This window comes from Arctopsyche grandis, chromosome 6 (assembly GCF_051622035.1).
Source record: "Arctopsyche grandis isolate Sample6627 chromosome 6, ASM5162203v2, whole genome shotgun sequence".
Taxonomy (NCBI): domain Eukaryota; kingdom Metazoa; phylum Arthropoda; class Insecta; order Trichoptera; family Hydropsychidae; genus Arctopsyche; species Arctopsyche grandis.
The window spans coordinates 5,996,090-6,024,081 of NC_135360.1; the positions used below are offsets into that span (position 1 = coordinate 5,996,090).

Genomic DNA, 27,992 nt, shown 5'->3' on the forward strand with positions numbered 1-27,992 from the left:
TTCCGATATTTGCTTTTTCGACCATTTCACTTTCGGCCCCGTAAGGTAGACCCCAATATAGGTGGGGGTCACTTAGCTAAAAGCTTTAAAATTATTATTTAAATTATAATTACAGTTAAAATTGATAGAAAAATGATTGGAAAAAGTTGAAAATATAAAATATCTACTGAATACATAATTAAAATAATGGCTAGAAAAGTTGGTGTATTATGTAGGTTAAGAAATGTTTTAAGTAAAAAAAGTAAAATTTTAGTTTTATAATACAATTGTCTTGCTACACGTGGTTTATTGTGCCACCGTGCTTAACTTGTTTAATGGTCAAGATTTTAGGGAAAATACAAAAATTGCAAAATAAAGCTATGAGAGGTATTTTGAATGTGGGTCGATTAAAAAGTATTAGAAGTTGGAATGGATGAGTATTAGAACCAGTTTAAATCTTATTACATTGTCTTTTGTTAGATCATAAGTTATTACCTAAGATGATTTTTTTTGGTTCAGAGACGAGATATGACTTTTTTTTTATAGATCTATGCCCAGTGAACACGAATCTGGTAATAAAAATGTTGATTGGCTGTTTGTTTGTTTTTAAAATCGCACGATTTTTCTATATCTTGGTGTTGTTCGGTCGATGTCTCAAAATCTGTCGATTTTCTGTTCAAAATGAATATTGGAATCTATAGTCGGGTATTTTATCTTTCATTTGTAGTACTTTACAGCTTTCAAATCTCTCTAAGTAGTCGTCCAGTTCAAATCAAAAGTAAAAAGTACGTATTTTCACTTGGGATTTTTCCCCACTGTTAATACTATTTTATATTGAGTATTTTCTATTGAAACATGTTTATTGAGATAGTGTTCTGGCTAGTGTTCTTTTTTTCGTTTAAAAGGGTGAATTGGAAGTGTGCTGAATTTTAAATCGGTAAAATTGCGAACTAAAAACTCGTACTAGTATTTACACGAATCTGAATCGAATTAATAGGGATAATATATTAAATTGTCTTTATATGAGTACTAGCTGTATTACCCGGCTTCGCTCAGTGTTTATAATATAAACCGCTTAAACATGACTAAGCTAATTTAATTAAAAAAAAAAAAAAATTAAAAAAAAATTTAAAAATTAAAAAAAAAAAATAAAAAAAAAATAAAAAAAAATCAAAAAAAAAATTAAAAAAAAAATAAAAAAAAAATAAAAAAAAAATTAAAAAAAAAATTTTTAAAAAATCAAAAAAAAAAATCAAAATTTTTTTTTGCCTTCTAGGGCTTCGCCCTCGGCGCCCCCCTGAGCCTTTGCCTTCTAGGGCTTCGCCCCTCCACGCCCCATGAGCAATTGCCGTTTAGGGCTTCGCCCCCCTTAGTTAATGCCTTTTAGGGCTTCGCCCCTCCGCACCCCCATGATTAAATGCCGTCTAGGGCTTCGCCCCCCTTAGTTAATGCCTTTTAGGGCTTCGCCCCCCGCGCCCCCAAGATTAATTGCCGTTTAGGGCTTCGCCCCCCTTAGTTAATGCCTTTTAGGGCTTCGCCCCTCCGCGCCCCCATGATTAAATGCCGTCTAAGGCTTCGCTCCCATGATCAGTTGCCTTTTAGGGCTTCGCCCCCCGCGCCCCCAAGATTAATTGCCGTTTAGGGCTTCGCCCCCCTTAGTTAATGCCTTTTAGGGCTTCGCCCCTCCGCGCCCCCATGATTAAATGCCGTCTAAGGCTTCGCCCCCATGATCAGTTGCCTTTTAGGGCTTCGCCCCCCGCGCCCCCAAGATTAATTGCCGTTTAGGGCTTCGCCCCCCTTAGTTAATGCCTTTTAGGGCTTCGCCCCTCCGCGCCCCCATGATTAAATGCCGTCTAAGGCTTCGCCCCCATGATCAGTTGCCTTTTAGGGCTTCGCCCCTCCGCGCCCCCATGATTAATTGCCGTCTAGGGCTTCGCCCCCCTTAGTTAATGCCTATTAGGGCTTGCGCCCCATGAGGCTGGGCCCCCCGGGCCCCCTTCGGGGCCCCACGGGGCTGCGCCCCTTGTGGCGCCCCCTTTTGAGCCCCATGGGGCTGCGCCCCATGAGGCTGGGCCCCCCGGGCCCCCTTCGGGGCCCCACGGGGCTGCGCCCCTTGTGGCGCCCCCTTTTGAGCCCCATGGGGCTGCGCCCCATGAGGCTGGGCCCCACGGGGCTGCGCCCCTTGTGGCGCCCCCTTTTGAGCCCCATGGGGCTGCGCCCCATGAGGCTGGGCCCCCCGGGCCCCCTTCGGGGCTTCACGGGGCTGCGCCCCTTGTGGCGCCCCCTTTTGAGCCCCATGGGGCTGCGCCCCATGAGGCTGGGCCCCCCGGGCCCCCTTCGGGGCCCCACGGGGCTGCGCCCCTTGTGGCGCCCCCTTTTGAGCCCCATGGGGCTGCGCCCCATGAGGCTGGGCCCCCCGGGCCCCCTTCGGGGCCCCACGGGGCTGCGCCCCTTGTGGCGCCCCCTTTTGAGCCTCATGGGGCTGCGCCCCATGAGGCTGGGCCCCCCGGGCCCCCTTCGGGGCCCCACGGGGCTGCGCCCCTTGTGGCGCCCCCTTTTGAGCCCCATGGGGCTGCGCCCCATGAGGCTGGGCCCCCCGCGCCCCCTTCGGGGCTTCACGGGGCTGCGCCCCTTGTGGCACCCCCTTTTGAGCCCCATGGGGCTGCGCCCCATGAGGCTGGGCCCCCCGGGCCCCCTTCGGGGCCCCACGGGGCTGCGCCCCTTGTGGCGCCCCCTTTTGAGCCCCATGGGGCTGCGCCCCATGAGGCTGGGCCCCCCGGGCCCCCACGGGGCTGCGCCCCTTGTGGCGCCCCCTTTTGAGCCTCATGGGGCTGCGCCCCATGAGGCTGGGCCCCCCGGGCCCCCTTCGGGGCCCCACGGGGCTGCGCCCCTTGTGGCGCCCCCTTTTGAGCCCCATGGGGCTGCGCCCCATGAGGCTGGGCTCCCCGCGCCCCCTTCGGGGCTTCACGGGGCTGCGCCCCTTGTGGCACCCCCTTTTGAGCCCCATGGGGCTGCGCCCCATGAGGCTGGGCCCCACGGGGCTGCGCCCCTTGTGGCGCCCCCTTTTGATCCCCATGGGGCTGCGCCCCATGAGGCTGGGGCCCCACGGGGCTGCGCCCCTTGTGGCGCCCCTGGCGGGGCCCCATGAAACTACTCGCCTTGCGCCCCCGCGGGGGTGAATCCATTGAATCGAAAAAAACAAATCGGCGCCCATGGATCGAAAAAAAAAAAATCGAATCACGTGTTCGATGACGTCACCGATCTACGGACGACGACGACGACGACGAAGACGACGAAGACGACGACGACGAAGACGACGACGACGACGACCAAGGATATTTACATACAAAGTCTCTTTCCAAATTATAGATTAGATATATACAACAAGACAATATACAACAAGACATAAATATACAACAAGACAACCTAAATGCATTTTATTCGACTCTCATTTCTTTCGGCCGCCTTTATATAATATTTCAGCCGCCTGTGTGCGTTGCACACATTTGTACATATAGTAGGCGTGACCCTGAATTTAATTATTTAATTATTTAAACTGACTATTCGTTATAATAATTCTAATATTTTAGTTTTGTTTTTAAATCTTTCAACTGGAACTTGAGCATCAATTCGATGCTTTCGTTATACGTTTTTTGTACCTAGCTATCTCTTTCCCAAACATTTTTTAATTTTGAAAAAAAAATTCTGCTGGCGGCACCTTTTTTCATATCATTATACAAATAATAAATAAACTAAAATGAAAATACAGCTTTATATTATCGAATATAAATTTATTTTTAGTCAATTCGAAAAAAAATAAGGGGGGGGGAGATAAGTTCAGTGCTCCAGCACTTATTTTCTTAGCACTACACCACTGGGTATAAGTGTACTGTTAGTTTTTACAATAAGACAGGTTTTAATACTTTTTGTAATACAGTGTTAATGGAATGGGTTCGGAACCCGTCCCTGTATATTTTAGAATAGTACACCAAAGGGGTTCAATCAGTTCAATGCAAAAGCAGAAGGACACATGTAGCAGAGTGGCTTAATGTTGGCGGTACATTTGACGAGGTCGATCACATAACTTTAGAGGTCGAGATTACCAGCAGTATCGAATAATGGTTAGCATACATATATTACTGTCGAGCAGAGTGGTCACGGGCTCGAGTCCCACTAGTGGCTGCTGGCCAAACCTTGGTTTGTGACTTCATTTCGATCGTTTCTTATCATAGTTTTCCAATTTCTCTGATTTTCATTGAAACGGTTCCTGTAAAATTGGCATCTCCTTTCAAACGCTGATAACTTGACTTTCATCAGACGCTGAATAACTTGAGACTAGCAAGATAGATAGATCTTGCTAATATCAAATTATTAAACGTCTTGAGGTTCGCAGATTTGATTATGTATGAATTCGCATTGTATAAAATGCTTATGTACATTATGTACATAAGCATTAGAATTGGTCAACTTTTAATAAGCCTTATATCAGCTTGCTTTTTCTGATTGTCATTGAAACGGTTCCTGTAAAATTGGCATCCCCTTTCCTATCTCTCGTGCGAGTCTCGAGTTATTCAGCGTCTTGAGGTTCGTTTATATAATAAAATGCGGCAATCATTTCTCCATAGATGTCTCTATGGATGATGATCGTATAAAATTCGTATTTTTTAAATGCCTGTATTGATCGTATTGTATAAATGCTTGCAATGCTACTTCACAATGTTTGACCATAGATGTAGTGTATATTGAAAAATATATAATAATTAAGTATTTATACATAATTTAGTGTTTCTTGATCTGTTTAGTACATGTGTACAAATGTTTGTACGTGATCGATTGAATAAATAAATAAACTCTTAGAGAGCATGTCACATTTGCAGGACGAGGCTGAATCACCTGTCAAAAAAGGAGGCTACCGCAACAAATTTGGACTAAACTGAAATAAAACTGAAGAAACGGCAGACAAACAAACAAATAAATATTTATCTTTTTGCAATATATTCGTCACACAACAGAAGTGAAACTTACTTACTCAAAATCAACATCCTCACTGGGTTTGTGAGGTAATTCTCAATGAGAGGAGGGAGGTTTGGAGCCCCTTCCCTGTTGTTTCAAGGTTGTAAACATTTGTGACGCATCCAAGCAATTTATTATACCGTCCGAATAGAAGTTTTATTTAAAAAATAAAATATATTGTGCCACTTACATTTTGTTGTATGCATGAATCAGAGTTCATTCTACCGTTGCCAAAATTCGGACGCCATTTAATCCATTCAGAATTTGTGGATTTTATCTGATCTCTACTACATAGGTTTCTTAAAAAATTGGGACTCGTCCAATTTTTACCTAGCCACTATTATTTAGAGACAAAGAAATATTTTGTGTTACCTTTCAAAAAGCAATGAAAATATATTTGAAAAAAAAAACACATACTTTGCTGATTTTGACTGCCTTCTAATAATAGCAGATTGCCTTTCCGATTTACCGGTAAATCGCCAAAATTTCAGTAATAATTATTACCTGAAATTATATCATCGTGAATAAAGTACATACGTATACAAGCATACTATTGCATTAAAAATCGATGCAAATAGCGTATTGTGGATTAGATAGTCTGGAATTTGTTTGTTTTCAATATAAAATGTCCAAAATGACTAAAATTTTGAGTGGGATGAAGTTTTTAATCTAAACAGCAATTTTTACAATTGATTCCCACTGCTGGCTCTAATATGAATACGATATACTGCAATGTAAAATTAACTCATTGTAATAAGTTGTAGCGAGTAGGGAGCTTTCTGTCAGTTTGACATCTCTCTTGTAGCACCGCTGATGCATTCGTAAGAGTGGCTACACTGATGCGTGCTTATGAGTGGCAACACAGACCAACCAAGTCGAAATAAATGCGATCAGACCATAGATATATAATACACATAGATCCGCCCTCACGCTTTATACTGGTCGCCCTTTTGGCGCATGCAAATTTTCATGGCGCATGCAGGTACCGCTGCGTCGTAGGGAAAAAACCTTTTTTTTTACCAACTTCCCCGCTAGTTAAACCCCCCGCACCCCTCAGTTAGTGAAGACAAGATCTCCGACCAAAATCACACGTCAGGGCCCATCTATTGTATTATACATCAATGGATCAGACAGATGTTTCAACTATGGTTATCAAATATTACGAATGTACTTTATGTATTTATATGACACTAGTATTTTTACCCGGCTTTGCTCGGTATTTGTAATATAAACAGCAATGTAATGTTAAACATTCATTTGTTTTTTTAATTCATTTAAATCAAAAAATATACATATATATCGAATCGTCGTCATAGAAACTTTGATTTGTTTTAAATGTTACCTACAAACCTTACATACATACATAGTTACAAAGTCTCTTTCGCAATTATATATTAAGATTATTCAACTGAGATTTTTTTAACTGTTTACAGTAGGTTAGTATTTTTAGGGAAAATAACCAATACATAATACACAATAACCACATAGATAATGGAAGAAATTATTTACCGTTTACCGGTAAATTAAATTTAACGGTAAATTGCAATCCCTATTTACAACTGGTTGATTAAATATCACAAATTTAAATAAATACAGGTAATATAAAAATATTTATTTCAGACTAAAGTCCATCCGCTGCATAGACAATAGAACATTGTACGTCTGAAATGCTATTGGTCGAGATGAGGTGTAAGGGACAGCATTTATGTTTTACCTTGTTTTCAAGTGTCTTCCTACGGCAGACCAACTATAGTTTGATTATTTAGACAAATTTTATCACAGTTTTTTGCTAACTGCAGACAAATCTCTCCGTGAATACCCACCTTTGGTGTAAGATTTAGGCAACGAATAAACAGACAAGATACTCGTCGAGTGATTAATTATTATTTTATTGCCATTCGCTATGAAATGAAACGCGTGTGTTTACAATAATAAAAACGAAATAGAATCGACTATAGCTAATCTGAAATTATCGGTATGGCCGCGCTGAAAGTCTCGACTGAAAAATAGTCTGAATCAGTGTTAAATTTGTAAACAAGTCATTCGCGTGTTTTCTGTTCCAAATTAAAACCAAACCGTTTATTTTCGTATCAGTGGCGTCCGATATAGATCTTGCGTCACACACGCACAAATTTGTGACGCTTTACTTTCATATTATACGCACGGTGATTTTATCTCACAAAGTCGTGTTTTACAAATTATATTTAGTAAGTTTAAAGTACGCTTAAACCTTTCAATGCGACTATTTTATTACAGCGTTATATAATACTGACAGGAAGATGACAATCATGGATTCCGGTGAGGTATTAGACCCATGTTTGGATTTACACTGTGATTGATTCAGATAGTGTCTTTCTCTACACACCCGGTCGACCCCCTACGGCGAATTCACTACGGAAATCCCAATCAAGCCGAGCTCTATCTGTTAGTGAATTGGTTTTTCAGTGCAGTTTATTTTAAATATTGCAATAAATCAAGCAGATTGAATATGATCCTTTATAGTACGGAGGGCGACCCGACGTTAGCGCGCGGGATATTAGCGCGTAGTATTACCCCGACTTATTAACGCCCAGGATATTTGCCCGCAAAATATGTAAAATTTTCTGCCGAAATTACATCTTATTGAAGATTAATTGGTACTTTTACGAACGTTTTACTAGTGCGAATCACGATGTAAAAGCACTGCATGTATACAATTGTTATAAATCATCATCATAATAAATAATAAATCATATATAATATCTCTATTCTGTGTGTCTGTGTAAGATAAGGCTCGTGACGCATTACGCCACAAATAAAACACCGCCAAAAATATGTACGAATATAATAACAAAAGAAAAAACTTCTATATATACTGTTTTCTAACGATGTTTCCTCTAGGCTATCTCTGAGCATTTAGCACCATCTATTAAAAATTTATTTAATTAATTAATTTTTCTATTGTTGTTTTGTATTGTTTATGTGTAGTTAGGTAGGTAGTTTTTACCTTTTTTTTCATATCATAACATTTTATATATATATCATCATCATCATCATCATGTACAGCCATTCGCCATCCACTGCTGGATGAAAGCCTTTCCAACACGCTTCCACTCGTCTGTTTTGCGCAACACTCATCGATCTCATTCCGCACATTTTCCTAATTTCGTTCACCCATCTTCCTTGCGGTCTTCCTTTTACTCTTTTGCATTCTCTCGGGTACCATTCAAGCACTTTTTTTGTCCACATTTCGTCCATCCTCCTAGCTACGTGACCCGCCCATTTTCATTTCCCGCCATTTCAATCTCTTCACTCTGTCCACTATGTCCACTACCCTTGTCATACTTCTCACCCACGTGTTCCGCTTTCTGTCTTTCCTCGTTATGCCAAGCATACAGCGTTCCATACTTCTTCGAGTGTATTGGATTTTATGTAGCATCTTGGCGTTCAGTGTCCAAGTTTCACATCCATACGTCATCACTGACAAAACGCATTGATCAAAGATCTTTTTCTTCAGACAAAGTGGCATTTTTTATTTAAAAACCGCATTCATTCGTCCAAATGCACTCCATCCTAATTTCACACGTCTCTTTATTTCTCCTTCTTTACTACCGGAAATTTCAATTATTTGACCTAAATATAAATAATTATTTATTACTTCTACTATTTCATCATCTAATGAAATGCTATCCGGCATACAATAACTATTGAACATTAGTTTAGTCTTATCTACGGTATTTTATAAGCCTACTTTCCTTCTTTCCCTGTCCAGCTGTGTTAGTCTATTAAGTACGTCAGCTGGATCGTGAGCTATTAAAACTACATATATCGTGTGTGAACCGAAGATGACTCTATACTTACATCTTTTTCTTCAGGCAGAGTGAGTATACATATATAACAAGCTAAGAAGAGGTATGTAAAAATTAATATCTGTCTGTCTGTGTGTCTCGAATAGGCTCGTAAACCACTGAACCGATTACGATAGAACTTTCAGGATTCGTTGTATTCGTGTCCGGGAAGATTACTGTGAAAAAAAAACCTATTAATAATAATATTAAGTAATTACGATTTTACTAACGCGAAAGTAAAGCTATCCTCCCGTCGTAAAAGCATCACGCCGCGAGTGTGACAATAATCGCGCCGCGCCTACCTCGCATTCGAATGAGAACGGGAACTGGAATTGCACGCGTTATTGTGGCATTGGAACGCATGCCGGGTTCAGCTTGTTAAATATAAATATATTTAAAAGCTATTTGAAAAAAATACGACTGCATTGTGGATCGAACACAGCACCGACATATTTATTTATTTAATAACTTAATATGCCGCAACCCATGCGATGATATTTCATCGGGCACTACACTACTATTCTATTCCTCAATGACTCTTTGTAACGTGTGCGATTTGTATGTCGAGGCTTTAGTATGTTTTAATAATGGTTTTTCAAATGTCAATCATACGTGACGTGCACTTTTCATCACGATTTCCACATTGGCTCAATTGTTGTTTTTCATATATGTATGTATACATATATGCATACAAAAAATCAGGCCAACCCTCATACTGAACAGTCGGACGAATTATTTATTTCAATCCATCGGCGGAATATAAGACGACTCGTTAATCACCATTAGTCAAAATTTATAACGTGATGAAAAATAGAGCCAACATGTTGGAGTTGTCGGTTTGATAGACTCACTAAATGTGTCGACGCGTTGAAATGAACGAATATACACGTGTATAGGTGTGTCATCATCATCATCATCATTTACAGCCGCTCACCATGGAATGGTGGTCTTTAAAATTTAAATTATTTTATTATGTTTACTTCGATGACTAGTCTACAATCTGCATTATTCATAAGTGAAACCTTATAATAGTAAACCAATTGAAATTTTTCCGGAGATTTATAAAAATGTACATGTAAACCAGTTACGTTAATGCCGTGCTCGTGCATAATATTATACTTGGTACCGATTTTTCATTTGAAATTCAGATTTTAATTGTTATATACATATATTTCGAGGCTTTGTTTGCAAATTGCATAGTCGCATCGGTATATGAAATTGGGTGCGATTTAACTGTACATCGAGAAAAATACTTTGTATCTTAAAAAAAAATGTGCATTAAACAATCTCGTATTGTGAATCGAATAAAATATTTTGGTATTATTAAGTGACCATTAAAAAATTTGAAACGATCATTCGAAAAAATTGATTTTAGCATTAGAATAGATACAAAAAGTGGCAACGTTGCAGTCAACTGTCAGAAGTGTTTACATATTACGTATGAATATGAATGATGATGTCAGGTCGAAAAGTCGAAGCCAAGGTCGTAGGTGTTGAAGGTTGCAAGCTGAAGAGTAAAAAATAAGGAATCCAGTAGAGAGAAGCGTTGGTCGTTGTCAGTTCGTATTTTGGTCATTGTAATACACATTTAAGTAGAAAACATCCGCTTTTTAAGTATCAAATATTTTTTTCTTTGATCAAAGCAAAGTTTCTAATGCAATCTGTATCCGTCATTTAGAAATGCATACAATTTTTTTGTAATGTACAGAAACTTTTTTTAATGTGCAACAATTCTTTCAAATGCACATTTATTAGCACTATGGAATTTCAAATTCAATGTAGTTTCAAATTAAAATAATTGATATTTAGGACGTTAATCCATTTCGATTAAATTTGACAACAAAAAAATGCGAATGCACGCAAAGGTGTGAGTGGTGCTCGAATCCCATTTTTGTCAGGGTTGCCAACTTTTAAGAGGTCCTCAAGCCCGTTCACCGGATGTCGTCTCTTTCCACGCACAATTTCCGGAATCGTTTAACTCTCGCCCTTATCGCGACAGTAGAGTGAAGTGGAGGCTTACAAGCAGAGAGTACCCACTTGGTGACCTCAAAGATGCTTTTCTTCACCCCAAAATCTCAAGTTGAAACAATTGAAGCGCTCCCCTATCGCCTATTGCTATCTTTTTGTCGCTAGTATAAGTATGGACGAACAATATGAGGCTCGAAAGCCAAAAATAATTTGTACGATTTTCGTCAGTTTTATTTTTTATGTCCTTTTTCAATGAAGGTATATTAATGTACATCCATAATTAAGATTCAAACTGAAAATATGCTGTAAAACCATTAACAATTTTAAAAAGTTGCAGTGACATCTATTAATAAAAGTCAATACAGTTATTGACGGCTATTGTCGGTAAAGTAGAAATTATTTTTACCATTGAATAAATATACCATTTTTTAAAGAAAAAATATTATAATTTTGATTTTAGGTGAGCCTTAATATCATTTTATTTTTAATTGTAATTAGGGTTGCCACCTCAAACCTAGATTTCACTCGGAGAATACGAAAAGAATTTTTATTTATATAAATTATTAAAAAAAATCACGTTTCGAAATTATATTAAAAAAAAGTGTTCCGTGAAAGCCTTGCTGGAAAATATTTTTATCCATGTTTTATCGGCATGCTAATAGAGCGATTTGATGGAAGGAATGATATTTTTTTAAGAAGGCAGATATCATCATACATTTTATCGGCATATAATTCTACATTTACGTATTTTGCAACATCTAAAAAATCTTGATATTTAAAATTTTCAGAATTATAAAATTTTACCAAGTAGTCAATTGCCTTTATAATCAATAACTTATTTCGCTTTTATAACATATTTTTGTACACGAGATATCGCCAAAAATTTCGAACACGAAATATACGCCACAGACCTCTTTAATTATGTTAAGTTCTCTTAAGTTATGAATATATAATAAGTATAACATTTTGTTGGAGATTTACTACACATCCGGAGAAATAACACTCAAACCAGGACCCTGGATACGACTAGCTGAAACCCGGAAACTTGGGTCAAAACCGTAGGGGGTGGCAACCCTAATTGTAATGTAATTTTATAGTTGTTGAAAGAAAAAAAAAAAATTTTGAATGTACTTCGATGTCGTTGAAAAAAGTCTTTTCATATATAAATCATTTTAAACATTGATACTGTTACTGGGTAGCGTCCTGAGAGACCGTGTGACCGGTATAAGTGGTTTTAAGGATTAGCGACAGGCTAAGTGCAAGTAAGCTAAACAATGATTGCACTTCCCAGAATTGAGCTGTACCGTGGGAGCGAATGTCGTGGGAAGACATATCCGTACGTGACCATAACAATAGGTAAACAAATTAGACGTCGAAGATGTCCTGAGAGATCTATCCCTTATAAGGCGATACTTAGGCGATATCATGTCATTCTGGACTGAGCACTGTCAGTGCGTGTATCTCCTTAATCATAAATAAATGCTGTGAAACGACTAAAGCCTTTTACTTGGATCCTCCACCCACCCCTACACAACAATACTAATATATTTTTAGAAATATTGGGCGAACTTTTTAGCCTCTCCAGGTTCAAAATGTGACGTATTATTTATATATGGTTATATATATTTAAGCCAGCAGTTTGGCTTAATGGTAGCGTATATATTTAGCACCACTGAGGTCGAAGGTTCGAGTCCTCGTCAAACTGCTGGTTAGGTTTGGGGGTTTTGTGACTCCAAATCGATCGTTTCTCTATCAGAGTTTGCCAATTTTATCTGATCATTGTTGAAACGGTTCCTGAAAATTGGTATTAGATCATTTCCTGTTGTCACAAAATCTGTGTGTATAATTTGTAAAAATTATGCACAGTAATCTGAAATCTATAGATATATCTATAGACATCTCTATAATTTCGTGTTTATTTAACTAAATTTAACGCTAAAAATAATCTATAGATGTCTCTATGATTATTATTTCTGTACTGATTAATTGTTATATGCTATGTATTCTGATTGTATATGTATTATTGTATTTCTGACCGTACACTCGTCGCATTGGAGCGATCTGTAATGACGAGTGTATATTGATTGTAACAATAAAATAAATAAAATAAAATATGGCTAATATGGTTATATATGGTTAATTTAATAATAAACATTCATTTGTTTTTTTTTTATTAAATTTATTTGAATCGAAAAAAAATAATATGCAACGATATCGATATCGTAGTCATAGAAACTTTGATCTGTTTTTGATGCTTCTACCCAAAACTTACACACATACAAAGTGTATTTCGAAATTATACATATATTAGATTAGTGGTTTGACCCGGTTTCGCTCGGTATTTGTAATATAAACCGCTTAAACATGGCTAATATAATATATAGTAAACATTTTATTAAATTTATTTGATTAGTTTCATTTTATTTAAATTTATTTGAATATTCATTTGATTTTTTATAAAATTTAACGTCACGGATTCTACGAACCAAAAATTACATACATAAAAAGTCTCTTTCGAAATTATATATTAGATGGTCCCAAAAAAGGCTTTTTTATATGTAAAATCAAATAACAGAAGCATTTCATTATTATAGCATGGACTATTTATTTTAAGTATTGCAAAGTTCCGTGACTGAGCTGAAAGCTGAGTAAATTTACTTAAATACAAAATCGTTGTATATAACTAGTTGTATCAAGCTGAATGAAACGAAATGAAAATCTCTAGTACGCAGGATTCTCGAATTTTCTTCCAATATATGGAGTCGTACCCGTATGACTCATTCATTGAAGATTGAGAGGATCCAAAAACGGTTTCTCAGATACCTTTATATGAAATTGTATGGTTATTATCCTTGGCTATATCCTAGTGTATTCCTATTAGGGGCGCTAGGCTTCAACTCATTGGAGTCTCCTCGTGTCATGTTTCTGGGAAAGCACTTTTTTAAGCTATTAAATGGGATAGTAGATAATCCTCAGGTTCTTAAAAGGGCCGGACAGCAGCGCCTTGTCCATACAAACGTACTATACTTCTCCATTCCTCAATTATGGCACTAGAGAAATTATTTTTTAGTATGCTATGGATATCCACCATTGGAGTACATCTATTGTTTTATTTTTTTGATTAATTATTTTTTATAGGAGCTAGGAGCCGCCAAACATCTATAAAATCGCCTCTTTTTTACAACCACGAAACGAGTCCAGCGTGCTTGTTTAACGATCAATTTTTAAAAAAATACGCCGATAGATGCACAGAAAGTATTTTTCTCATACCGATGATGAAATTTTTTTAAAAATTGGTCCAGTTCTGGAGGAGAAAATAGGAGAATACGAAACCTCGATTTTGTCGATTTAAAATACGTTTTATCTGGTCGAAGCGCAACTGTCGCATTCACTCAATATATATATATTGATATATATATACATATATATATATATATTGTCGCATTCACTCAATATATACATACACTCAATATATATATCGAAGAAAGGAACGGTAACAAAATTAAGGTTTCGGGTGTACAGCCCTCTTAATGAATTTAAGTTTTATGCACCTAGTACATAAGTTCAGGGACCTGAGGAATCGTGATTTTTTTTCTCCTCCTGTGGCTCGCACAAATATAATATGTTGTCAACGTCTCCAATATCTAGAGCGATATATCTGCTCAACCGGGTTGCTGGTGAAATTGACCTCTTCAATGTAAACTGTGCTTAACTGGTTGAGTGGTTGTTGAGCAACGCCAATGGTTGATTTTATCAATTATAAACGTCAATGATTTTTCCATCAAAGATATAACAAGTTGTTATTATTATGATTAAGGTTATGATGTTATGATTGTATGACTTACCACAGTGACGCGTTACAGCTCTCTGTAATATCACTGTGGTTAATATTGTAGCATATGCTAAAAGGAGCCGCCGTTATAATTGGTTTCCAAGAATTATCTCCAGGCTTAAGTGATGTCCACTAACAATGGATACCCCCGAATGCACTTAGCGGTCGGTACCGGCACCCAGCCACTTCCCGCTAGAATTCTCAGAACTGACTGTGCGAGACCGTGAGACCACATATCTGGTACGCGACTACAACTAGCCAGCAGCGTGGTTCGGTCGTTAAGCTTCTGCTTAACACTGAGAGGCGCCGGGTTCGATCCCTTGAGCTGACCTCGATTGAAAAGAATTGTCTGTAATGCTGCTGGTCAGACCAGGATTTGTGACTCCTGGTCGATCGTTTCCTATCAGAGTTTGTTAATTTTCTCTGATACCCGATTAAAAATTGACTAAAAATCCTTCCTACCCACTATGTCACCACTATTTGAGTATGATTAATGTAAATATTACAATAAAATGTATGTAAAATTCATAGATGTCTCGTTAATTATCGAGTTTAAGTCAGTGTCTCATAATTTAGCGACTTATATAATAAAAAAATGCTGTATTGTTTGTAATTGGCCAGGAAGGCGCATTGGGGTTAAATCTGCAATGCCTTCCTGGTATGAAATAAAAATAAATAAAAAACAATAGGTAAACAGATATGTCGAGGAAAATGCCCTGAGCGACCTGTCCTTTATAAGGAAGTGATCAGACCATATCAAGGCGTTCTGGACAGAGAACTAGCTGTGCGTGTATCTCCTTAATCACCAATAAATGCTGTGAAGCGACTTTGGCCTTTTACTTGGATCCTCCACCCACCCCTACGCAACAATATGTTAAAAAATAAAATAAAAAAAATGCTTAAAAATAGTATATTATTCACGATCACATTATGAAAAGTTTAAATGTATAAAATAACATTATAAAAGTATACAAAGATCGTTTTGATTGACACGTTAAGGACTGGTGTAGTATGAAGTGTCGTATCCAGCCTGTTTCACATTTTCATCGATCCAATTTCTGAGCTTGGCTATGTATCCATACACTCCAGGCACGTCTTTTTCACCGCAGCCGATGCCCCAAGCAACGACCCCAGCTTGATGATAACGACCCTTGCCCGTTGGACATACAAGAGGAGCACCACCATCACCCTAAACATTTCAAGCACGGTTAAGAACCTCTAAATAAACTAAAAACTGTTATACCATTGCATATTTGTATTTACTTGACAAGTATCGACGCCTGCTTTTCCTCCGGCACATATGAAAGTTTGGTCCAATCTGAATCTTGGACCCAATCGAGTCTTTTGCAGTTGACTTTGACAGGTGGCGTATGGTACTGTATCCAATTTCACTTTCTTCATGATCACAGCATACCGCCCCTGTTGTCCTGTTAAATAATTCAATTTATTAGTTGTACCGTGATTATGAATAAATAGTGTTGTGCCCGTTGATTTCAACAGGTGATACACGAATTACAATAAAGTGATCTATGTATATAAATAAAATTGAATGTCTGTCTCGTATAGGCTCCTAAACCACTCAACCGATTACGATGGAACTTTCGGGATTTGTTGTATGCATGTCCGGGAAGCTTACTGTGAAAAATAAACGGGAAAAAACCTCTTAATAATAATATTCGTAATGAAAATTTTACTGACGCGAAAGTAAAGCTATCCTCCCGCCTTAAAAGCATCACGCCGCGAGTGTGACAATAATCGCGCCGCGCCTACCTCACACTCGAATGAGAACGGGAACGCGAACGCATTGCAACGCATGCTGGTTTCAGCTAGTTAAATATAAATATATTTAAAAGCTATTTGAAATTAGTAATAATATTCGTAATTATGATTTTACCGACGCGAAATATTGAAGCGCCATTGTGTAGACAAGGAACTGTGTTTGTTGGTAACCATGTTAACAGTTGGTTTATGACGAAACGGCGTTGAGCTCCAACCGTCATTTGAAACGGGAACGGGAATTGCATGTCTTATTCTGGCATTGCAACGCATGCCGGGTTCAGCTAGTATGTTATATATAAATATAATGTAAGGTAATTTATAGGCACGCACGTATTAATAGATAAAGTTGAGAGCGCGCATTAAACGCTCGTCGATTCAGTCCATTCACCCGTTTGAAATGATGGATGAACGTTTGTGTGTTTCTTGGTGTATGACTGTACGCTCCTGCGCAGCGCATCTGACGCTGACGTTACCTGTCACTCGACTTAACGTCGCTCGGCGCTCAATATCAGGAGTTGGTTGTTGGTCGACGCGTCCGCCACATACCCACAAACATACATACATACATTGCGTCCGTTTTTATACATATGTAGGTTTTAAACATACATACATGTGAGTGGTTTCGGAAAGGAATTAAATACACGAATTAAAATAAAGTTATATGTTATTATATAAATAAAACTATGTAATAATGAATGAATGTGGCAAGTTTTTGATCCACTTTCCAACAATTGGTCCTAATGTTTGATATTTTACATCATTCTATGCACACGTATTTACATGTATTGTAGATGCAAGATTATTTCCCTATTCAAAATTTATTATCGTATATTTACAATACGTACGCTTTTAACATTTTCTTTATTATGATTAGCATACTGTGTACATACATACATGTGTGGGATTTATTCAGCTTTCTAACTTAGAAGAATGCATGTATGAATGATTAGGTTGGCATACATGATTTGAACGAATGGTTACGTTGTCATTCTGTGCATGTGACGAGCACAACAATGTTTTAAACTACTCAACGAGCTCATTATTATTTACAACCATTGAAGTATAATGTATTCCCATTCTAGTTCAATGTTTACAACCCTCTTCTATGTGTGCCTTCGCTCGTTCGTCTGACAACATTTGGATTTGTTATCCTACATTCTTCCGATCGTTTTGAAACTTGGCCATGTTGCGCGATTTGGTCAACAATATATATTCAAATCAAATCCGCCAGTACGATAGTGAAAAATAATCGTAATAGACAAGTTTAAAAGATGCTACAAATACGACGTCTAATGGTAAGTTGCCGTATTTATCTTCCTCTCCGCCACCCTCTGGCTTTGTCAGATTTTAATTATTTAAACGCATATAACTTTTTCTTTTTCACACTATATTTTATAAAATTTGCATTATAGGTTCTCGTTATCTCTCATATATATTTTTATTTCACTCATAGGTTATATGCGTTTTGCTTGCGTTATGCTTGCTATTTTACTCTACTGTCTATATCTCCTGACAGCCAGATCCATATATTATTAATTTTACATTTTATACTGTATTTCTATTGTTGTCTTTTATCTTTGACTATTTTGGCACAATAAGGTGACCTGTTATGCCACAATGGCCTAGATTTTTCAATAAATATATAAAATTGACTAGTCTCATATGAATATTTACCGAAGTTAGATTTGCCCCATCCGGTGGCATAGCAGTCTTTTGAAGTATCCATGTTGAAATTTTGACTTGGAAGGCAAATCTGAAGTGGAATATGTTGAGAAAATATTAATTTGGTGGTTTAATTTGAGATATTAGATTAATGTTGTATGATTGGTATTACCGTGTTGATATTTTCGGCTATCTCAACTGGTTTGCTCAAGAAAAGTAGTCCTATGTCGTTTGCTAGTGTTTTAGCATTGAAGTTAGGATGAGTAACAATCCTAGCAACGTCTCTTTCTTGATATGGAAAGCGTTCTTTGACTGTTTGCGTGTCCCATTCTCCGACTCTAATTTTGATTTGGGTGACACGATGCCTGAAATTGCAATATGTAATAGAATTGTTAGAATTTAGACTATTGTATAGCAATTATAAACATATGCATATCGAAATTGTTCCACGAATGCCATTCAGTGCAATATTTCACGATCTACATAGGTACATATAAACGGATACATTTTTGAGGCATCAAGCCCCAACTGGAATTTCAAATAGCCTGATTTACAGTTACACAACTATTTGTCGGAAATGTTTTTTTGAAATGGTAATGCAAATTTAATATTAGTGTTCTTGGATCTCGTTGAACCATCTGGATATTGAATGTTTAATCACTCATTTATTTTAAGCCCGTTGTTACAGAAATTGAATGACACTTCTACATACATATGTATTATATATAATATGCTCGCTTTTAAATACAGAATAATTACTAGCAATAGTAGTTGTGAAATTCAAATTGATTACTTGCTTATACAATGAGATGCTGTGAGTACAACTTGTGGATGTATGAGAGATCCGGCACAGAGGGCGCTGCTGTCGGCCTTGCTTAAAATCGCAACAGTCCAGGGAAACTCTGCGAATTGTGCTTCACCAGCCTGTAAACAATAATAGACATCAAACACTGAATAAAACAACCAATGATTCATTTTTACAATCTAGAAAAATCCCTACCAAATCGCCAGTAATTTGGAAATCGACGCCATTTTCGTTCCTGATACCACATCCTTGAGGTTTTGACGGAACTACCACAGGTGGTATCGGATTGGTTGCTTCGCGAGCTTCCTTGCAACACACTTCGACAGATTCTTGACAACTGTCTTTATCGAATCTGAAAATGTTCGTTGGCATTGATCAATCGTTGCAAATTTATAATTAATGTGTTTGTTTCTTACATACATACACCTCACAAATTACAGCGATATAAGTTCACACACAAAACTCGGTTCTTTAAAATCAAATTAATAGACATTTTACTATATAGTCTAATATCAAGAAAATGTATCATAACAACAAACGCATGTACAGTGAGCGAAGTTAATAAACGACTGGTCTCACGCGGACTCGTGACTCATTCTTGCGCACGCACAAAAATAGAGTTTCAATAAGTTTCAAAAACATAAAGTTTATGTACAATCTGAAATTTTGAAATATTCTTAAGCAGATTAATACTCTTCATTCCAGATAACTAGTCGGTAGCCAATTGTTATTGCTATTCAACGTTATGAAAGAGTGCACAATTACATAATTAATTAACAATTAAAAACTACACAATTTGAACAGTGGGCATGCCACAGTCGTAGCGAGGATTTTTTAAGGGGGGGGGGGGAGTTGAAGCACAGGTGAAACCCCCCCAAGCGGTTCTTAGTTCCTAGACTTCGCGGAAAGTTAGATAAATTTCAAAGAAAAAAATATTCAGTAAATTCATACGACTAGAATATCAAGTAGAATAGAATAAACGATTTTTTTGTTATTTTTATGTCTTTTATGGACCAAATATTAAAAGAATTCATCTTGCTGTAGGGGCTTTACGACATGGTCAAGTTGGGACTGATTCGACCGTATTGGTAGCTACCACTGTACTTCCTTCTCGGCCGTCATATTAAATAGTTGTGCATTAAACCACACGGTCCATATAATATATTGCATTCCAAATGAACTTTGTTGTATACCTGATGTCTATAAGTGTTTCTCCAGTGGCTGTAGGATCACTTATGATGGTGCGGCTATCGGCATCACACAGGTAATATGGCACACAAATACAACTGGTACCGTCATCGGTGATTATAGTCGTCGGGGCAGTTGTGGGTGTTACAGTGGGCTAGCAAAATACAGATTATTACAAAAAAAAAACAGATTCCATGTGTATTAGGGTTATATGTAAAATAAAACTATATGATACAACCGCATAAAAAATCTTTATTTCTGTGATAAAGATTTTTTCGTGATCGTGTGATTTACGAACGTATGGGGGGGGGGGGGGGGTTGTCCATGAACACGTTATTCTGGTTAAGTTGGTGGCAACACTATCGGTTACTTGTTTGGTGCCCATGGTGTGATCACGAAATAGAGCTATGTAAAGAACTATCGTCGTATTTTCTTGGAGTCTTCCCCTCATTAATCCCATATTAATGAAATAGTAGATTGTTTACAATCATTAAAGACCGGACAAGACGTACATAGACTCCACAATTATGTAAACCCCGGATAACCAAGGTGCCGTTTATTGTTCAAATGTTGTAAATGCATTGTTAAAGGTTTGCCGAACCTTTTTTACAAAGCATTTACAACAATGAGCGGCACCTTGGCTATCCGTACTCTAATTATGATAGCTCCATCGGAGCATATTGGTAATTTTTCAAAATAACGTTCCAATGCACAAAAATTATAAGTTTTAGCTTTGATTTCATATGAAGCAGGTAATGTACATGCGTAGTTAGAAGAATGGACAAAGGAAGTGCTCGAATGGTATCCAATATGGTCACAAGTGAGATAAGTGATGGAAGTGAGGAAAATATGTAGCATTGGTGAATGAATGACTGTAAATGATGATTATGATACTATAAATGATATATACAAAGTAAAAAGATACTGACTGCATTCGGATTTGGTCCAAAGACGTCTAAAATTGCCTTTTGTAATTCATCGTCAATTTCTTGTGCAAATATACAGGATAGTATTGTCAGGAATGTAAAAAATTTCAATTTGAACATGGCGGATTTCTGCAATATAAAAAAAATATATTATTTACATATATACTTAAATAATTAGCACGTATCGCTTAACCCGAACTAAAGTAATCATCTTAAGGTGAGTTAAAAGTGCATTAACACTTTGAATGCTGACCAACGCCGATCGGCGTTTTGCCAACAAGCCCATGAATACGTTGTTAAAATGTAATGCTTACAATCTAAATGCCAAGCCACAATCTAAAATAGTCAGCAATTAGGGAGAAATTCTACTATGATTATAAATTCAGAAATTCCGGTGTAAACCAGTCTTTATAAACATTGACATGGATTACACGACTCATGGTCAATGCATTTTTTTCAATTCTGCCTGGAAAGGCTTAGCGGGTAGTATTATTTTTTTTATTTTTTACATACTCAAAAAACAATGCCCATTAGCGTTTTTCAGTTCCGTGGAATTGTTGGCAAAACGCCGATCAGCGTTGGTCAGCATTCAAAGGGTTAAAATTCACTGGTATGTAAAATGTTAATACATTGAAATATGTGAATCCTGTACATAGGTGCAGACATACATCCACTAAAGAGCACGTCGAAAACAGGTTTCGAAGGTGTAATTATTATTTTTAGCAATATGAATCTACATATATGCATTTAAGACTATTATTCTTACATATCTAGGCTAAGTCAACAGAGCGCATGCACAGTCTGCCAATGACAATTTGCAGTTTTCAAACGATTGCTCACTGTTTATCAAGTGCACGAATGCGTACACCTGGTTACTAGTGTGCACATAAACGAAAAAAGTACTCGTCATTTCTTTGGCAACAAAAATATTATAAATCAATTCAATACCGACGTTGAAAATGATTTCATAAGCAATTGGTAAGAGTGGGCAAAAAAAAACAACCATATTAACCCTTCTAGACAAATTTCGATATTGCGTTACGATATGTCACTTTTATGGTTTTTGTGCTAACGTAAGTACAGAGAAATGTTATAATAATAGAAGTGGCTTTAGACGTTATATTTTTGACAAGTGTCGATTGTCCACAGATATTCCTAAATAATTTTAGCATCAATCGTATTTGATGCTTAGTAGTGGACGTATGTCCGATAAAAACTTCTCTGGGCAAGTGCATCGTTAAAAATTGCACAATGCATTCAAAAACACACAATAAACAACATGGGATACATTTGCATATGTAAATTGATCATTTAAGTAACATATTATTCAATTAACATCGTAGTTTGACAGTTTATAAAAGTGTCATGGCGTTCGCCCGCATACTACATAACATTTCAGGGGTAGCACCATAGAAATGTAAAAATTATTTTTAAATAAATGTAAAAACATTTTTCTTGGTGGCGCCTAATTCTCAATTATATTAATGACCAATTATTTAAGTTTAATTAATATAAACATCGTTCATTTTATATTATACATATTTTTGTTGAAACTATACATTACACGCTAATTTAAGAGTTCCCAAGGACAGACAAACAAAAAAAGTGGATAAAAACAATCCACCAACTGATAAAAGAAACGGATTGGCCACCAACGCCCAACACCACCATATACTCAAATTGGGTTTGGTGCAAACGATCGAAAAGCGCCAGACAGATTGAATACAGATTAACTGGATGGCTGCTTTAAACGCAATTCTCGACTTCGCGAATGAAAAATTGCACATCATATGACGAGTAACCTTTCGATGTACACAGATGCAATTATTAAAATTGAGTTGGATCTTTCTGGCGAGTTTAATAAGGCAAAATTCGGAACTAATATATCAGAAGCACAGAACGTATACAGGGTAGGTATGTATGTCGGGACTTCGGGTAGATTTCACTTAGTGTAAGTGCGAGCAGTGCGCACGCATAAGGTACACGTACAGTTAATCTGTGGTTCAGTCTGTCTGGCGCATTTCGATCGTTTGCACCGCATCGACTCAAATTGTAAATAAATCTATATCAAAATAAATCATTAATTTCTGTAGTGAATATGTGATGACCCTTATTGTATTCCGTGCGTTTTAGCGTAGTTAATGAGACGTGCTGCGTAATATTGAAACAATGTATTTATTCGTAAAGGCGTTTCTATTACACTGTTCACAAATGACGACTTCTTTTTGGTTCAGAGACGAGATATGACTTTTCTTATAGAATTATGCCCAGTGAACACGAATCTGGTAATAAAAAATGTTGATTTGCTCGAGATTCGGAGATATATGATTTTTATAAATAGCGCGATTTTTCTATATCTTGGTGTTGTTCGGTCGATGTCTCAAAATCTGTCAATTTCCTGTTCAAAATGAATATTGGAATCTATAGTCGGGTATTTTATCTTCCATTTGTAATACTTTTCATCTTTCAAATATCTCTAAGTAGTCATCCAGTTCAAAGCAAAAGTCAAAAGTACGTATTTTCACTTGGGATTTTTTCCCACTGTTAATACTATTTTATGATGTATTAACAGTGGGAAAAATGTGAATAGCTTATACCAAGTTACTTGGTCGGGTAACTACAACGCTATACCAGATTAGCACGATGCGAGTGGACCAAGTAGCTCGGATGACTTGGGCGTTACTCGCAGTTTGAAAATAGGTGATCCAACCGTTTTTGAAAGTTTTGGACGCCCAAATTACTCGTCCAAGCTACTTGGTCCAACCAACTCGCATCGTGGCATCGTGGTATAAGACGCAAATACACTGAAACGTACTTCGTTGACGTTTTCGCGGTTTCCAGCTAGGGAGGGCTTTTCTTCCGGTCATTGTTAATTCGTACGATTTTATTATTTCAACAAGTTTCTCATATAAATCACCGTTACCGATCACTGAAAAACCTATGTCAATACAAGGATAAAATATTAACCAATCCAGGGGGTGATTTTTGGCCTGAATGCCATAGCATAGATCAGGCGTGCTGGCGTTTTTTTTTACATGTGCAAAAACTATCAAAAAAAATATACCGCTCTTTATGTTTGCGCCTTTATATTTTGATCGCACATAGTATTGCTAGCATTTGCACAAGCAGGATGCAGGATGTTGAAATTTTACCAATTCTAAAGGTTATTTTCATTCCGTAAATGAAATGTTCTAGTTTTCAAGAAAATATGTTTGACGTATTTATATGTTTCAATCTAATATACATATAATTTGGAAAGAGACTTTGAATGTATGTACGTATGCTTTGTTCGTTGGGTCGTAGAAATCGCTTTTTTCTGATTCAAAGGATTCGAAGTTCCTGGGGGCGCAGACGACGGGGGCAAAGCCCTAAGGCTCCGCCCCCTAGGGGGCGCCAAGGGCGAAGCCGGGGGCACAAATGCCGGGGGCGTACATATAATTTTTGTTCGAGACAGTCAATTTAATAAAAAAAACTTATTTGTTCTTATTTGTTCGTGACAGTCAATTTAATAAAAAAAACAAATGAGTATTCAAATAAATTTGTATAAAATAAAACTATTCAAATAAATTTAATAAAATGTTTACTATTAGATTAGTCATGTTTAAGCGGATTATATTACAAAAACCGAGCGAAGCCGGGTAATACAGCTAGTATTTAATAATATAGTAAGCAGCTCGATGCACTATACATATGTGCATATACATATAGCCGTATTTACTTTTTTGCACTGGTCAAGGATGTAATATACATATGAACAAATCAGACGTGTGGTAAAACTAGTTTCACAGCCGAGCATTAAATTGTAAACCGGTTCAAAATTTAATTTTTACGAAAAACAAAACCAAAACTGTGGATAACAACGATTGTAGGTCATTTTGGGAATCGACAAGGTCATGTTTTTACAATATATGCAACCTTCGTCGGCTCGAGATGGGGTTTTCCTTCACGGGTGAAGAAACAAAGAGAAATACAGACGCTATGCGCACGTTTCATCATTTACGATTCTCAGAAATAAAACATAAATAAACATCAGAAATAATTAATTGTGGTATGAATATGCGATTTGGTCATGCGGTCGAACTCGGCTATAATGAAACTTGAGGGCCGGACGACATTTCCTCGTAATAACCGTTATTCAACAAGCAATTGGGAAAATCTACAGCTTTTTTAATATTATATTAGTACGTACTCACATTTAATTGATGTTATACATATGTTGAAAACATTGCACTTAGTATTAAACACAATAGCATATATTAAAAACTAAAATAATATTTATTTTTATTTTAAGAAAATGACACCAAATAAAACATAATGGATTCACACTATCGTCCAATAGTTGTGATCTAATTTTTTTAGATATATATTTTTAGTTCGATCCGCCCGTGGTCGTATTTTTACAAATACCTACATTTTAAATATATTTATATTGAATTGTTTAATATGAAAAAAATAGCAAAAACTACCTACCTACCTACATTTGCATGTAGACAATATAAAACATCCATAGAAAAATTAATTAATTAAGAAATTTATAAGAAAATTCATTTATCATTCATTTTTAATCTACATATAATATTTAAGGCTCAGTATAACCTTGTACCAATGCATATAACATTTTTTAATGATCAATCGTTCGAATTTTTCACTAGTATCCTTCTATAATCATCATACGATTTTTCGAGTTTAATTAAAAATGATAAAAATAACTAAACTAATAACCAGCAGCGTGGTCTAGTGGTGAGTATTATATTATTTCGTGCAGGGTGTCACGGGTTCAATTCCCACTAGAGTCTCGTTGTTGGCCAGACCTTGGTTTTTCGAGGTCGATCGGTTGATTATCAGAATTTGCCAATTTTTCTGATTTTAATTGAAACGGATCCTGTAAAATTGACTTTTTATATCCAACTGTCTATTGCAAACCTTGAGTTATTGTTATATCTAAGGTTTCGCCAGATTTCTCTCCATAGATGTCTCAGTGGATGATTACACTATTCGACACGAAAAATGGTTCAGAGACGAGGTATGACTCTTCTTATAGAACTATGCCCAGTAAACACGATTTGACGATTTGAAAGCTGAAAAGTACTACAAATGAAAGATAAAATACCCGACTATAGATTACAATATTCATTTTGAACAGGAAATTGACAGATTGTGAGACATCGACCGTACAACACCAAGATATAGAAAAATCGCGCGACTTAAAAAACACATATATCTCCGAATCTCGAGCCAATCATCATTTTTTTTACCATATTCGTGTTCACTGGGCATTGATCTATAAGAAGTCATATCTCGTCTCTGAACCAAAAAAAGTCGTCATTTGTCGAACAGTGTTATTGAATGTAAAAATTCGTATTATTACATGATCGTATTTTTTACAATGTTTGTAATGTCTGACTATAGATATCAGGTGTTGTTTCGATTTACATGTGTATGTATGTAATAATTATGTATTTAATATATAATTTCTCTGTTTAGCACATTCGCCGCTTTAGAGTAATTTGTTAGGCGAGTCTGCATGATTAATAAAAAAAATAATATCATAAATATAAATTTTTGTATGCTTTATATGCAAATAGAAGTATTTAATAATCGATTAATGAAAAAAAATTGAAAAATGGGGGGAGGGGGCGGCGAAAATATTTTCGAACGCGGGCGGCCGGACCCCTAGGGGCGGGTCTGATTATACATATATATATAAATCCGTTCTACAATTTCTACTATTATTTTTAATATTTTTTCTACTGGATGGGTCGGAGCAATGTTGCCAGAAAATAGCATAATGGAGAATAATGTGATAAAATGAAGTGAATGAAGTTTTGTTAATTTACCGGTAACAGTAATAATTTACCAAGCTATTTTTCGGGTAATTTACAGATAAACCGGTAGGCCGGTTTACTGATAGTGGACTCCCTATAAACACATATGTATGTATTTAAAAATCATCAAAAAAAAGAGCAGAATAGCTTACACGAGTAAATGTAAAAAGAACAATAACCAAAAGTGTTGTAAAAATATACAATTTAGTTGACTTCCAGTTTAAATGTCAAATGTATAATATGTTTGTATAAATCATAATAATATCATTACCAAAATATTCGTTTATAAAATATAATAATACGTTTTGGAGCACACTTATCAATCGAGGTCAGTGGAAAAAAGGTCAAAAGCTAAATTTTAAAAATTCATTATAAAAAATTGCATTCTGCAATTATTCAGTGAGAAATGTACACATTAAATTAAATACAGTTTAATAGTTCGCAGATATGTATATAAAAACATGCATACATGTCTATGGACGTATTTACAGCTTAAAATATACCAAGTAATAAAGCACACATTAAATATTGTGTAATGTATACTGTCAATAATTTTTTTTAACACTAAAATTGGGTTTTTAAAATTCATATCACGTATTGGTGCAATTATATATGCATTAACTCACAGTCACAGACAGGATCAATAGAATTGTTGTACGTGCTGTGATTCTGTCCGATTTGTTTTGTAAATAACACCAAATGCACGCCTGACTGCAAAGTGTTAAGAAAACATACGATAATCTTAGGCTTATTGTGTATTTATATTTTTGTATTGTTATTTTTAATTTGGACATTTTGTATTGGTTTCGTAACTTGACCGTAGACGGGTTTAGGTGTGGCTCGGAACCCGGGATCAAAGAAATCCCCACAGTTTCCAACATGCTTTTGTATAGGGGTGGGTTGAGGATCCAAATGAAGGGCCAAAGTCGCTTCACAGCATTTATTGAATGATTCAGGAGGTCCACACGCAGCTAGCGCTCGTTCCAGAATCATCTGATATGGCCTAAGTACCTCCTTATAAAGGACAAGTTGCTCACCACAGCTTCCCAGATTTAAGGATTAGCGACAAGCTAAGTGCATGAAAGCTAAACAATGATTGCACTTCTCATTCCGTGGGAATACATATCCGAATACGTGACTATACAGTAGGTAAACAGATTAGACGTCCTGAGAGATCTATCCCTTATA

At 36.7% G+C, this 27,992-nt stretch overlaps 3 protein-coding genes across 3 annotated transcripts in view; 2 read left to right on the forward strand and 1 right to left on the reverse strand.

Annotated features, from left to right (window-relative positions):
- LOC143912989 (dipeptidyl peptidase 9) overlaps positions 1-15,282 on the forward strand; it is a 557,546-nt gene extending 542,264 nt beyond the window's left edge. The window contains exon 15 of the transcript XR_013260677.1: positions 14,878-15,282. The gene's annotated coding sequence lies outside the window, so the exon portion shown is untranslated. The remainder of the gene's footprint in view (positions 1-14,877) is intronic.
- The window catches only part of LOC143913041 (uncharacterized), a 478,228-nt gene that overhangs the window by 289,153 nt on the left and 161,083 nt on the right, over positions 1-27,992 (forward strand). The gene's annotated exons all lie outside the window — the stretch shown is intronic.
- LOC143913031 (phenoloxidase-activating factor 2) lies at positions 15,516-27,518 on the reverse strand. Its single transcript, XM_077432537.1, has 9 exons — positions 27,431-27,518; positions 20,983-21,108; positions 20,059-20,207; positions 19,061-19,217; positions 18,854-18,984; positions 18,233-18,425; positions 18,073-18,151; positions 15,883-16,046; positions 15,516-15,808 (listed from the first exon to the last, which is right to left on the reverse strand). The coding sequence occupies exons 2-9, from the start codon at positions 21,097-21,099 to the stop codon at positions 15,614-15,616; spliced, it is 1,185 nt and encodes a 394-aa protein (XP_077288663.1). The 5' UTR covers positions 21,100-21,108; positions 27,431-27,518; the 3' UTR covers positions 15,516-15,613.

Bases quoted from the DNA above. Each gene is read 5' to 3' on its own strand.
- LOC143913031 (XM_077432537.1), bottom strand. From the start codon at position 21,099: ATGTTCAAATTGAAATTTTTTACATTCCTGACAATACTATCCTGTATA. The intron at 20,208-20,982 runs GTCAGTATCTTT...GTATTTTGCTAG, and splicing joins TTGGACCAAATCCGAATGCA to CCCACTGTAACACCCACAAC. The intron at 18,426-18,853 runs GTAATCAATTTG...TTGCAATTTCAG, and splicing joins GCATCTCATTGTATAAGCAA to GCATCGTGTCACCCAAATCA.